Source organism: Sphaerodactylus townsendi, linkage group LG02 (genome assembly GCF_021028975.2).
Source record: "Sphaerodactylus townsendi isolate TG3544 linkage group LG02, MPM_Stown_v2.3, whole genome shotgun sequence".
Classification (NCBI taxonomy): domain Eukaryota; kingdom Metazoa; phylum Chordata; class Lepidosauria; order Squamata; family Sphaerodactylidae; genus Sphaerodactylus; species Sphaerodactylus townsendi.
Genome location: NC_059426.1, coordinates 98,514,563 through 98,528,927, shown reverse-complemented (window position 1 = coordinate 98,528,927; position 14,365 = coordinate 98,514,563). Strand labels below are relative to the sequence as shown.

Here is a 14,365-nt window from a genome sequence, read left to right as displayed (position 1 = left end):
GGAACAAAGTAGACATTTACCATATTTTTCTCTAATGATTAAGGCCCTAAAAGGTACACCATTCCATAGCAAGTTTTTAGATAAAGCTTATTAACACATTTGTTTTAAAAATATTTTCAACTTAAAAAGATGAACTGCTTATTCAGCTTTTTCCCATTAACTAACGAAGTACAGGACTTGTATTGACAACATTAAATAAGATATGCATATTTGAAAATTATGTTTATGCAGAAGTGGAAAACAACTATATCTGCGACTCTAAATTTGACTTATCTTTGTGTACCTAAATAGTGATTTCTTTTAAATGTATAGCCCAACTCCTCCTTTAAACCAAATGCATGAAGAATCATGAACAGTGCCAGGGCAACTTCCAGTTTCTGCTGTCCTGAGCAGTTGCTTTTCGCCGAGCTCTCCCACCTTCTAAGATAAGTTTTAATTTCGTTTATGTTTTAAGCCTTTTACTCTTAGTATTATTTTAATCTTTAGAATGTTTTCACTAATGTTTGTATTTGTGGAGTGGAGCTGAGTGTCCTCCCAGCCGCCTCCTTTATTGCCTATTTTAGAATGACTATAATGAGACTTGAATTGGATGAAACGCTGTTTTAAATGCTGTTTTAATTATTTATTTTAAAGGGATTTTTAACAGGTTCAAATAGGATTTAAACAATTTTTAATTCCATCTTTATTAATTTGCCTTGAATTAGGCATTTTTAACTATTTGGTTAACATGGAGCCAAGCCAAGACACTTAACTTGTGAGCACTCCACTTCAAACGTTGTTTTAACCAGTTTTAAATAGATTTTTAAATAGGTTTTTTTAAACCATTTTCAATCTTCTATCTATTTTTTTTGTCTCGGGAGAGGCATTTTAATTGCTTAGCTCATCTTGAGGAGCCAGTTTTAAAAGCTATTGTGCTTTTATGTTTAAACCTGATGATTGTTAGCAAACAACCTTGAGATGTGGAGGAGAGCTCTCCTCCAGCAAGCAAACTCAAAATTAATGACTTCTTCATTGAAAAAAGTTCTCCTGCTATTCAATCTTGCAAATTTGCTGTGCTGATCTTCAACCGCTTTGCATCACTTGATGCATCCATTCCGCTCCATCGAATGTTAACTCTTTACCTTCGAATGCAAATGTTAATACAAACTCATTGGAACTGTTTGAAATTGTGCCTTCAAGATCTCACTTTTTAGAAAATCCCATCCATCTTGTACTCCCTTCTCTTTTAGTATTCTTAACCATGGGAGTTTCTTAATCCAGGAGTTTCTTAAGCTTACTGAAATCAGCTTTCTTAAAGTCTAGAACACATGTCTGACTAGACTTGGCATCCCCTTTCCATTGTATAACGAACTCTAGGAGAACGTGGTCACTCCCACCTAAGGATCCTACCACTTCCACCCCATTAATCAGGTTATCATTGTTGGTTAGGGGCAAATCTAAAATAGCTGATACCCTTGTCGCCTTGTCCACCTTCTGGACCATGAAATTGTATGCAAGGCAAGTGAGAAAATGGTTGGACCTGGTCGTTTTGGCAGAGTTTGAATCTGAAAATATCTGGATAATTGAAATCTCCCATTACTACTATTTCTCTTCTTTGTGCAAGTTTGGTCATCTGCTCCAGGATGGCATCATCCAACTTTTCAGTCTGGCTTGGGGGGGGGGGGGTCTGTAATAGACTCCCATAATGAGATCACAGTTTTTCTCCCACTTAATTTTTACCCAGATGCTCTCAACCTGGTACCCAGGATTTAAGTCATGGACCTGCTCACAGGTGTAATCATTCCTGACATATAGAGCTTCTCCACCGCCTTTCCTAGTTGATCTATTTCTCTGGAATAGGTTGTACATTCCAGTCATGAGATTCATCCCACCAGGTTTCACTGATGCCTATTCTATCAAATTTATTATGCTGTGTTAAGAGTTCCAGTTCATCCTATTTATTACCCATGCTTTGAGCATTAGTGTAGAGACATCTAAAGCTTTGGTTCATCACCCTTGGGTGCTTATTTAAGGTTTTATCCCCCTCACTGCTGGGTTTTTGAATTATTCGCTCAGTTCTGCCTATAACCTTCAGCCTATTCTCTCTAGTACTAGGTGAACTCCTTTCCACTTGAATATTGTCTCCCTCCCCCACTTCACTCAGTTTAAAGCCCACATGATAAGGTTTGTCAATCTCCTAGCAAAAATGTTTTTCCTTACAGCCATGAGGTGTAACCCATCCCTTGCCAGTAGCCACTGTTCATGAAACTGCAGATCATGGACCAAGAAGCCAAAACGTTCCTGGCGGCACCACCTGTGAAGCCACTTATTCACCTCCACTATTCTTCTTTCCCGCCTGGACCCATGTCCTTCAACTGGAAGTAGAGATGAAATGACAACCTGTGTATTCAGTTCCTTTAGCTTACTTCCGAGAGCCTCAAAATCCTTTTTGATTTTGTAAAAGCTATGTCTAGCAGTGTCATTTGTTCCGACATGGATAAAAAGTCAGGGATAATCATCAGTGGGCTTGACAATCTTCTCAGCCTCTCTGTGACATCACAGATTTTTGCCCCAGGGAGACAGCACACCTCTCAATACATCTTGTCAGGCTTGCAAATTGCTGCTGTCACCCTTAGCAGGGAGTCCCCTACCACTACCACACGTCTCCTCTGAGGTTCTGCAGGTGACATTTCATGGGTTGAACCTTTTGTCACTTGTGCAATCTCTGAGAGTTTGAGAGCTGCTATCCTCTTCAGAGATATCCATGGTGTGTTCTCCATCCAGTACTCTATTCCATTCTGTCCAGGAAAGCCTCGTTCTTCTTAATGTGCTGAATCTAGAGATGAACAAGATTTGGGGGGGGGGGGGATTAAAATGTTTGAGTGACAAATCTCCTTTTCATCAGGTACTGGTGGAGGGAGCTTGGACTCTTGAAAGTTTATACCCCCAAAATCTTGTGGTCTCTAAGGTGCTATTGGACTCGAATCTACCGCAGACCAACACAGATACCCTCTGCAACTATTTTCAGTGTAAGGAAAATCAGAAATATTTTGATCAAATGAAATGATTACCAATCCTGATTCTGTGAGTCCAGCCTCTTCCCCAAACTGGGACCGTTTCCACACCACGAGTACGCTGGGGGGGTTGAATTGCGGCGTGACATGATGCCCACTCCTGAACCCCCCCTGGACCGCTCGCTAACAAAGCGGACTTCTGAGCAGCAGCGAAGATGGCGCCGTGGAGCGCCGTCGTCCGATCGACCTACCTTCTCTGCGACCGTCCAGCGCTTCGCCGAGGCCAGGGGACATGTCCCCCTGCCCTGCGCAACCACTCCGAAGTCGCAGGACAGGGGGGCGTGTCCCCAGGCCTCGGTGATGCGCCGGACGGTCGCAGAGAAGGTAGGTCAATCGGGCTAAGGGGGGAGGGATGGCGGCTTGAAGCCGCCGTTTTCCAAAAACCTCGCTGGGGGAGCGAGGTGGGAAAATGGCGGTTTTGTGCCGCTGGGGAGGAGCGAGGGCGGCGTGGCTGCGAAGCAGCTGCATCCCCCATGCAAACAGCTCCCTCGGGACAGGTTTTTTGCCGTCCCCAGGGTGCTGTATTTGGCCCGTGCGGAAAGGGCCTAACTTTACATAGCATAAACAATATGTCACCCAATCACCTAGATCAAAGTTTTCTTGATTCACCATGCAGTCATCCCTATTTCCTTAAACGGAGAAAGCAAATCCACATGTACAGAAGATGACTCCGCAGACATAAAAGGGAAAGCAGAAGTCCACATCTGGATTAGGATGAATACTTGAGTACTATATTACACTTGCTTATTTTAGCAGTTTCAGAAGATCTGTGACATTATAAAATCAGCACTATTTACAAATGCAACATATTCAATATTTCCCATACAGCTGAGACAAGAACTTATCAGATCAGTTTAAGGAGCTTGAACAGAACAAAAACACAAAATTTGGAATACGCTTCTGTTCTTTACTGTCATTACCTTTGATTTTTACTATGAATGATTTGGGCTTACAAAAATTACAGTATACAAGAATGACACCATCCCATATTTTGTACAAGGTAAATAATTTTGATATACAAAACTTCTGGGTTTTATTACAATGTACAACCAATATTTATTTACAATGCAAACAGTATATAAAATACAATTTTAAACAATCTGCTACTGGCAGCTGCTATATTTCAGGAGGTAGCTTTAATTAACAAAATGCACTGAAGCCATATTTCCCATCATGTATTCTATCAAATAATTTATACATGAAGAAATTAATTTTATGCACACTATATACAATTTAAATTTTCCTGTTTTCTAGCTTAATTTTTTAAAACAAAAAATGGTGCTAGAGTTACTGGTATAGCAGTGGAACTGCTATTTAGTATTTTGTTCAAGAAATGTAAGATCTAGCTTGATATCCATATTTAACTTTACACCGAGTTTTCAAACTATGGAGAGATGACAAAGATAAAGTTAATTACCAAAGATAAGGGCCTAAAGTATCAGATTCATATTTCCTCCCAATTTTCATAGAAGTCAGTTCACTTGCCTAGTTATAAAATGACAGGAAAGCAGAAATTCTAATGTTGCAGTGCAGATCTTCACATTTTTTCAAACATACCAGCCTTTTATTCCAAAGCAACTTCATATCCTCAGATCTATTCAATTACAAAGTCGTGCAGTGGCTCTAGTTTAAAGTTTCCACTTCTGCAAGAGTTGTTGTGCGAGCAAAAATGTAAGAAAGACTGGTAGCTGTTTGCACTTAGTCAAACATATTATATCCCCACTTGCATTTCTGATAGTGCAAGATTTTGTGTAACCAATTTATGGACACTCTGATATATAAGGAGGAAAGTACTCTGTGTTACACAAGTTCTTGCACAGGGGTCTGCAACCTGTGCCTCTCCAGATGTTCATGGACTACAATTCCCATCAGTCCCTGCCAGCATGCAGAATTGCACTAAGCCTATTTATTTTTCTGCTTGTATACTGCTCAATCCAAGCCACTGTTTAATATGATTTCACCCCAGCCTATATTTTGTTTCTGAAGTGTCTTTCTACCTTGTTGCAGCTGTTAATGTATTTACTATATTTCACAAAGTAGATTTCCATTGCCTTTGCAGTCACAAGCCTGCACATATTTGAATACACAGGGCACACACATACAAACAAACTCAATGGGTCTCCGGCATGCAGGAGGAGCTCAAGGGAGTGTATGGCCCCTTCCGCACACGCAAAATAATGTGTTTTCAAGCCACTTTCACAACTGTTTGCAAGTGGATTTTGCTATTCCACACAGCTTCAAAGAGCACTAAAAGCAGTTTGAAAGTGCATTATTCTGCATGTGCGGAAGGAGCCTAAGTGTGGAGGGAGAGAACACAGTTATTTTTCTTCTGTGTTAAAAAATGGTCTGTGCATGCAGAACAGAACTCCCATTATGTGTTATGTATACATTCTTCATCTTCTTTATGAGAATAAGTCAGATCCAGAACACAGAGCTCCACATGCACAACAGTACCCTCAATCACAAAACAATCACAAAATCACAGTCATGATGAAACTCTACAGGGATCTAGAAGTGAAGTAATACACTCTGGGACTATAAGCCAATGTAAGTCTGGTAAATTTGATTTTGATACTTCCTCGCAAAATCCCAAAGATTCTACACAGTACTCATATCTTTCCCACTACCATATCAGACTCTATATATTATGAGAGAATCCTGGAATAAAAAAATTATATCCCAATCAAATTGAATAAAAGCTTGAAGAATGAAAAATATAGCATGTTTTGCCTGTATTTGACTCACAGTTGTATGTGGGAAGAGTACTCCCTTCTTTTGGCCCTGCAGTAAACTGTCCTGAGATTTAGTCAAAAATGCTATACAAAAGTTAGCAACAGTTTTTTTCTTTTAACTATATAAAGTCACATTTAAAAATAACCCCTTAATGACAGCTGTCGCTTGTATTGTGCTTAACTGGAAAAGTGGACTGAATTATCACAACCAGAAGTAGTAAATTACAGTTGGATAACAATATGAAAATACAGCCTAACATCACAGACATTATATATAATTGCTAGGAAAAAGTAAAAAAAAATCCTGGGTTATAAATTTTGGTTTTCCAATTATTTACAGTAAGAGCAACAGTCCTTGCTTTAAATGTATGATTATTTACTGCCCACATCCCTTGTTTACTATGAACATCAAAAGATGATTGCAAAAGTGCTTCCAGATAAAAGGGACAGAACAAGGATGGTATATGAAGTGTCCTTTTTAGTGCATGGATTGCAGTAAAGCTTTTCAGTCTTTAATTCTTGGGATATTGTAGGCATAACGAACCAAAGGGAAGCCTCTGCTCTGATAAAAACAAGCCCGTCCACAGGCCTGTACTTGGTCTGAACTGTCAGATACAAAAGAATCCTCTTCATCTGCATAATCAGAATGGGCAGACTGAGTGCCACAGTCGGACCAATAGCCATCTGGCCTTTGGCAAGGCACTACTGTCAGTGCTGGACAACTGTGGGACTTTATTAAGTGCTTACATGGTACAGGCTTAGATATAAGAAGTGATTCACAGCATTCACACATGGTAAAATTACCCTGCAGATGAGTGTACATGCCACAGTCATAGTAGAAATCCTGTGTCCCACAGTCACCTTGTGCATTAGCAGTGACTGTCCCGGTTCCATTCTTCTTGGTAATGTGCCACCGCAGTAATTTCCAGTCTTCCTTGAATTTGGGGTTGAAGAAGACGTACAAGACTGGATTCAGACAAGCAGGAAGTGGGAAAAATATCAGAGTGACAGACTTCATGATTTCAGGGCTTATAGAGATTGCAGTGATCAGTGGAGCAAATGAGAAAAATGCAACAGGGCAGAAAAAGATGCAGTTAGTGAAGATCAGCCAAGCAACATGTTTAATTATGCTGGCTTGTGAGTTCTCAGACAGGTCTTCCTTCTCCAAGGTGCAGTAAAGTTTGCTATAAATAATAGCCATTAGCAAAAAGGCTAATGAGTTTAGGAGTACTAGTGTTACTGTGAAGCCCAAGGAAGGAGTTTCTCCAGTGGGAAAAGGCAGGCAGAGTGGCGATGCAGAGTATTCTCCTTTATGGAACAGTGGCAAACATCCTGCTATTAGCGCACACAGGACAGCAAAAATGGCAGCAATTTTAAACTGTTTTTGATTATTACTTTTACCCTTCTTAATTATTTCCTGGGCAGACAAGCTTTGTTCAATGGCAGCTAACATTAGGAAAAAAATGGCACTTTCAGAAGAGAAGATAGCCAAAAACCCAGCAACTTTGCAGCCACTGCCAGTCTCCCACCAAATGCCAAATTCAGCAAACCGTCCCCAGGAGATTGCATCCAAAGAAGTTAATATGCCAGTATAGATCCCCATAAGTAAGTTAGACATAGAAATCAAGCCAATGAATAGTTTGGAAGAAGGCACTGAAGCGCAAGAAGCAAATATAGTTAGAATGACAAGGATGTTGAAAGTCAAGGCAACCAAAAAAATAAACCAGACTGTAAGGCGAATCATCCAGCTCCCCAGTAAGTATTCACAAGGCTTGAAAGCACCTAATTCAAAAGAAAAAAAAAGAGAAACACATGTAATGCAGCAAGTGACATAGGACAGTTAATTTAAACATATTTTAGAATTACTGTAAAATGTATGCATTTTCTGAAAACAGAATTCAAGAGACTTACTACTCAAGGACAGATAAATGTAAGAGATCTGGAGCAATGGTATTCCCGGTCGGGTGTTAAAGGAATGCGCTAACCAACTGGCTGGTGTTTTTACTGGGATCTTTAATCGATCTTTATCCCAGTCCACCATTCCATCTTGTTTGAAAGCTTCCACCATTGTTCCACTACCAAAGAGATTTCCTGCTGACAATCTTCAGGATTATAGACCAGTGGCACTCACCCCCATCATCATGAAGTGTTTTGAAAAACTGGTCCATAGGCATATTAGTTCTTGCCTTCCAGATACATTTGATAAACATCAGTTCGCATATTGGACTAATAGATCTACGGAGGACGCCATTGCCATTAGCCTCCCCACTGCTTTGATGCATCTGGAACAACAGGGGAATTATGTGCGAATGCTCTTTGCAGACTTTAGTTCCGCATTTAATACAATGTCGCCTCAAAGACTGGTGACAAAACTTGTGGATCTTGGACTCTCACATTCAATCTGTTTGTGGATTAGGGACTTCTTGTCTGGATGTTCCCAGAGGGTTAGACTGGGAAATCGGGTTTCCTCAGTTCTTACTCTAAATATGGGGAACTTGGCCACAGGGCTGTGTGTGTTGAGCCCTTTACTGTTCACCCTTTATACATATGATTGTGCTCCTGATCTATCATAGTAACACCTCATTATCAAATTTGCTGATGACACAACGGTGGTGGGGCTCATCTCTGAGTGGGGATGAGTCTGCTCTATCGGAATAGTGGACCGACTCGCTCTCATGGTGCAGGGAAACTAACCTGGTTCTTAACACTAACAAGACAAAGGAGCTCATAGTGGACTATAGAAGGAATAGCCCAGAAATTCAGCCCTTGACTATAAATGGAGATCAAGTGGAGCCGGTGGCTAGTTTTTAAATTCCTGGGCGTTATGATTAAAGATATTATGGATTTGACCTGGGGAGTACAGCAGACTACCGCTGTGGTTAAGAAAGCCCAGCAAAGCACTGTACTTTCTGAGACTTTAAGGAAGCAACAACTAGATGGAAAACTTCTGGTGTCCTTTTACCGCTGTGCTATAGAGAGTGTCCTAACCTACTGCATCTGTGTATCGTTCTCCAGTTGCACAGTGGCATGAATGGGAAAGCGCCTCCAAAGGGTGATCCAATACTTCGCACAAAGGATTATCGGGCTGCCCTCTCCCCTCCTTGGAAGAAACCTATAATGTCCGAGAAGCTCTAAATAACAACTCAAAATATTCTAAGGGACCCGTCTCATCCAGCACACTCTCTTTTTAAACTGCTACCATCTGGCAGACGATACAGGGCCCTCAGAACTAGGACAAAGAGGCTTAGAGACAGCTTCTACTCTAGAGCTGTGGCTATGCTAAACTCCGCTGCTTCATATTGATGTATTTGGGGCTATGTAGGGATGGGTGGAGGATGATGATGTATGAGTCTGAAATTGCATGAGTCTGAAATTGTATGAGTCTGAAATTGTGTGCATCGAGGAATGCTGATGTAAATTTCGTTGTGCGTGCACAATGACAATAAATTGCTTATGCTTATGCTTATGCTTACTGATTGCACTTGAAGTGATAATTACCCTAACGATGGGTCACTTGAGTCCATTTGTTAATATAAATCAAGCCGAAATGACTTCTCCACTACTATAACTACTGTACTCGCTCTACGCGGGCTTGCCTTTAGCCATGATCTGGAAATTAAAACTCATACAGAATGCGGCAGCCAGGCTCCTCATGGGGACTTTGTGCAGCCAGGCTCCTCATGGGGACCACCTCTCCCCAAATCGCTCCGTTAGGCCCCTCCGCTCCTTGGAGGAGGACCTACTGGTGATCCCTGGACCAAAGGCAATCAGGCTGGCCTCTACACAGGCCAGGGCCAGGGCCTTTACGGCCCTGGCCCCCACTGGTGGAACAGGCTCCCAAGGGAGATCAGGGCCCTGCAGAACATGCAGAGTTTCCGCAGGGCCTGTAAGACGGACCTGTTCCGCCAGGAATTTTGCCAGCCTGGCTAAGTACATCTGCCACCATTCCATCTGGCCTCCCATGGGCGCAAGGGTGGGGAGGGAGGGGGCATCCAACACCATCTGATATTAATATTTATATGGTTCTTGTTTTAAATATTGGACTATTGTGCTGATTTTATTGTGTTTTAATGCTTTGTTTTACTGTGGTTGTTCACCGCCCTGAGCCCTTCAGGAAAGGGCAGTCTATAAATGTAATAAAATAAATTAAAATAAATAAATTGATAATTATAGCATATAACCACAATGCAATAAATGCACATCTATCCTGAAATGATCTCCCTCCCATCGAAATGAGCTTGTATTCTGTGTATTATAAAAAGGAGTTGCTTATTTGTTTTTAGTTTTTTCATTTAGATTAGTTTTAAATGGCCCTCAGGTTATGCTGTTGTATACTTTGAATTTGTCTTCTGTGTGTTGCAGTAATTAAACATGGATTGGTTGCAACCCAGAGAAGGGGGTTCATAAAAAGTCCTGACCCATAGTCATTGCAGAGGTACATATTGCATTTGTATCCTAATTTCTGATCAGGCCTTTGGAGCAACACATTGAGTCACCAAGAAAAATCTAGTTCATCTGCTCTGTCTGGCAGTGGTCAGCTGGTTGGAGGTCAAAAAGACAATTTATCAATAAGTTATGTTATTAAGCCATGCTGGATCAGACCAGCCTTTTAAAATAGAGATGCCAGGTACTGAGACTAGGACTTTCTGCATCCAAAGCAAATCTTTTACCACTGAGCAGCAACCCACCCCCTTCAAGTTTGTAGTGTTAGATGACTTCTGTTACTATTTAGAAAAAAAAGTTTGAACATAAGCGTCATCTACAAGTAGCTCAAGCAAGATAAAGGATGGATGGTTAAAAATAAATAAAACTAGTATTTCCAACAGAAGATTCCTTGGCCCAATCTCAGCAACTTTGTCAACACCTCTGTTCTATGGATTGAACAAATGAACATGGAGAATAAATATGCCCAGAGAGGAGGTGAGAGAGAGATGTTCAAAATTTGCTGAAGACAAGAAAGACTAGTGACAAAACAAGGCAGGTGACAAGCTTGAAAAATACAAGTTATTGTGTTCTGAGCTTAAAGCCCAAAAGACATTACTACCACGAACCACCTCAGCTTCCAGAGTAACACATTTCCAAAAAGCTAAGCAGGTTCAGCCCTGGTTAGTACTTGGATGGCAGACCAAGAAATACTAGGGTCACCATGAAGAGGAAAGCAATGGCAAACCACCTCTGGTAATCTCCTGCCCTATGGGGTTTCTATAAACTGGCTGCAATTTGATGGGACTTTACATCCACAATATAGCCAAATTAAATTTGATTTTTTTTAAAAAAAACCTTTCACTAGATTATCATGTATTAGTATTTCATGACTCACATGTAATTTCACATAGAAAATCAGGAGGCTATTTGCCTCAAATTTTTATAACACCATACGTTTCACATTTCATTCGGAGACGAAGGAGAAGGAATGGGCTATACTGGCTCATATAGCCCTCCATCCCACAGACACTACTTTACACCTGCTCCCAAAAGACATGTTGGCTGCAGCCCTCAGCTGGAATTCACATAGGCAGTAGGAACTGAGGTGCCCAAACACTATAATGATGTAAAAAAAAGTTAACAGAGGGCTTGAGTCAGGAAACATGTAAGCAGCTGCTAACACAGTTTATGGTGCAATAGTTGTGTTAGTAAATGGTACAGTAAATTATATAGGTTTTTTTCCCCTGCAGGCAGATAGTGGGGAATGGAGCAGTTTGCACTAAATGACCGGCCTGCTGCAAGAACAGGAAGAAACAACTAACATAATGATGCCAAGAAGGAGAAAGCAGGGAAGAGCTAGCTAAGACAGTTAAACACTAATCTTACTGTCAGAACCTCCTTGAACCAGTCAATTGAAACAGCTTTGATGAACAATTATTTCTTTATTGAAGGTAAGATAAGCTCCGTACAAACTCCAAGACGTCTGTGGCTCTTCCCGCGGAGACGTCGCCAACATAAAGCAATCAGCATGCCCATCCCCCGCCCACCATACAGCTTCACAGCTGTACTACTACCCAAACTATGCGGCCTTCACTAAGCGCGGGAGAGATAAGCGCAGCCAAGAAGCAGCAGTAAAATAGTTTCACACAGCAGGTTCACACAGAACAGAACAGCACAGAACTCCCATCCCCCAGTACACAAGCCACCCTGACACTTACAAGCCTAACCAGCACTTTTAAAACCAACCTTTTCACATACTCTCCTGTATTAGCCTATAGAAACTGACACAGTGTGCTCACTTTAAATGCCACAACCCAGTCCTGTTTGTGTATTCTGTACCATAACTCATGAAAGTTGCACTCTTCATCAGAACAGTAGATTCTGGTCACTATCCAAACACTTATAATACAAAACAAAGTTTGCTGCTAACAGCATTTACCTGTTGTGGGGGTACAATGTATTATTGTCTGACCAAGTTCTTCATTATCCTCAGGGATTAGGTCATCTGCATTCACTGTACCTAAATGAAAATGGCAGAAGGTCAGGCCTGGAGAAATAGTAAAAATGAAACTACATGATGAATGATATCTTACCTGTTTAAAAATAAAGGCTAGTATATGGTCCTCTGCCTTCATATGAAACTATTTCAGGGACTATTTAGTCTGTAGGTGGTGGTTGGAGATCTACCAACTGATTTCCAGGCGACTGAGAACAGTTCACCTGGAGAAAATGGCCACTTCGGAAGGTGAAATCTATGGCATTATTGAAGACCATCACCTCCCCAAACCCCGCTCTCTTCAGGCTCCACCCCCTAAATCACCAGGTATTTCCCAAGACAGAGTTGGCAACCCTAGGACTATCCTAATTAGGACTTCAAGATAGACCACTGAAGAGTCCTTTTAAACAGCACTTCTAATTCTCAGTGTCTGGCTTCAGAAACCACGCAAAGCCATGGTTTATTACATTAACAGCAATTACCTGGTTGTTAGTAAAAAGGGATGAGATCAAACAATGGAAAGACCAAATGGAATAGCCAAATGGAATAGCCATATTATTGTAGCAAAACAACAACAGAAGTCCAGTGGTACCTTAAAGAGTAACATCATTTGTTCAAAAGAAATATCACATTAGAATATATATTTAGACCCAAAAGGAGAAAGAAAATCTTTTACCTCCATTTTACAGAAAAATACAGGGGGGAGGGCGGGGAGAGAAGGGCCAAGTAGAGAGGCCTAGTATAGTATATCAAGTGAGATTCTGCCTGTGGGGACTTAAAACTTGGATAGTTTAATGGATGATGGGAGAGGTCAGAGGTTTTAGCCTCTGTCACGTGGTAAAATAATCAGAGGTGCAATAAAATAGAGGTAACACACTAATTAAGAAAGTGGTAGTTTGAAGCATGATAAAACTGATTTTGGGATGAAACTTAGGAGGAGTGTACTGTGGGACCACTGAAGGTTTATGCATTGGGGGGGGGGGGTAGTGTGTGGTTTTATTGGGATGTTTTCTGATCTGGAGTGAGAAAAATATGAATGTTAGAAGCCACAGAACTTGACTGGGAAAGGGTGTGTAGCTGCATGGCATTACAGTAATAACTGGCCAACTGAAAGTTAAGTTGACAACATAGCGAAGCTTTCCTTTAGCAGGGTGATGTAATCAACTAAGAACAGAGCAAAGGTTTAATAGGAAGATGGAGAAGACAGAGAAACTGTGAAACTAGGATTTGTGAAGGCAAACTAGGGTAGACCAATCATCTATAGATGGATAGAAGATGCATAGTTTTTCATTATTTCTGAGTCAGTGAGTAAGTAATCGGTGGGACAATTCAAAACAAGCTATAGAGAGTCATGTAACTGATTTTCCCTACAATAAGGAATACAACAGCTCATCCATCATAACACATGAGAAGCAGTCATGTTCTCTAATTCCAACTATGCCTGGAGGGATCTAACATTTGTGTAAAAGGCTGTGTGTCTTAGAATTTTTTTTTTCAATTAAGCACTCACCACGGTCATGAGCAACTGACAGACTTTGATCTTGCTGGTTGGAATCTTCAGTATTAAAGGTTAAGTAAGAATCACAGCCCCAGAATGCACAGCACTGGTATGCATATGGAACAGACAGCGATCTGAAAATTCAAAAAAATAGAAGGTCACAACTGACAGCTTTTCTGTTGTTTTTTTAACAGCAGCATTATTTCTGACAGCTACAACTTGAATTTCCTTCTGAAAGTTCTCCTAATAAAGAAATTAGCTTTGAGATTTCATAAAGAATAGGTTTGTAGCAAGAGAATGTCTGAATGTCTAAACAACTGCACTGTGAACCTTGTTTAATATCAGTTCTGAGATTTAAAAAAAGTTATTTGGTTGCAGTCCAAGTATATTTTAAAGCATTGGCATCTTAAGGCAAGGATGATGTTAAGAGCAATCATGTTACTACCTGTGCTCACTAAAATGAAAACTCATCAAGTTGCCTGGAGAGTAACACTGTTGTGCAAGTGAATTCCCATGCAAGTACTAAGTACACACCTGTCATTCCCATTGTTTGCTTTGTTTATATGAAATCTCTCATGCTGCAAGGCTGATTTCCTGCTCTGCACCCTTCCCTTAACTCACTCCAGGACATGCCAGAAAGTCCCATTCATCCAGAGGAAAG

At 40.8% G+C, this 14,365-nt stretch overlaps 1 protein-coding gene across 1 annotated transcript in view; it reads right to left on the bottom strand.

The window, feature by feature from the left end:
- Positions 1-3,939: 3,939 nt before the first annotated feature.
- LGR4 (leucine rich repeat containing G protein-coupled receptor 4) overlaps positions 3,940-14,365 on the bottom strand; it is a 119,703-nt gene continuing 109,277 nt past the window's right edge. Inside the window, exons 16-18 of the mRNA XM_048484373.1 lie at positions 13,717-13,838; positions 12,150-12,230; positions 3,940-7,567 (exon numbers count right to left, since the gene is read on the bottom strand). Of these exons, the coding sequence (XP_048340330.1) occupies positions 6,291-7,567; positions 12,150-12,230; positions 13,717-13,838 (1,480 nt within the window). The 3' untranslated portion in view covers positions 3,940-6,290. The remainder of the gene's footprint in view (positions 7,568-12,149; positions 12,231-13,716; positions 13,839-14,365) is intronic.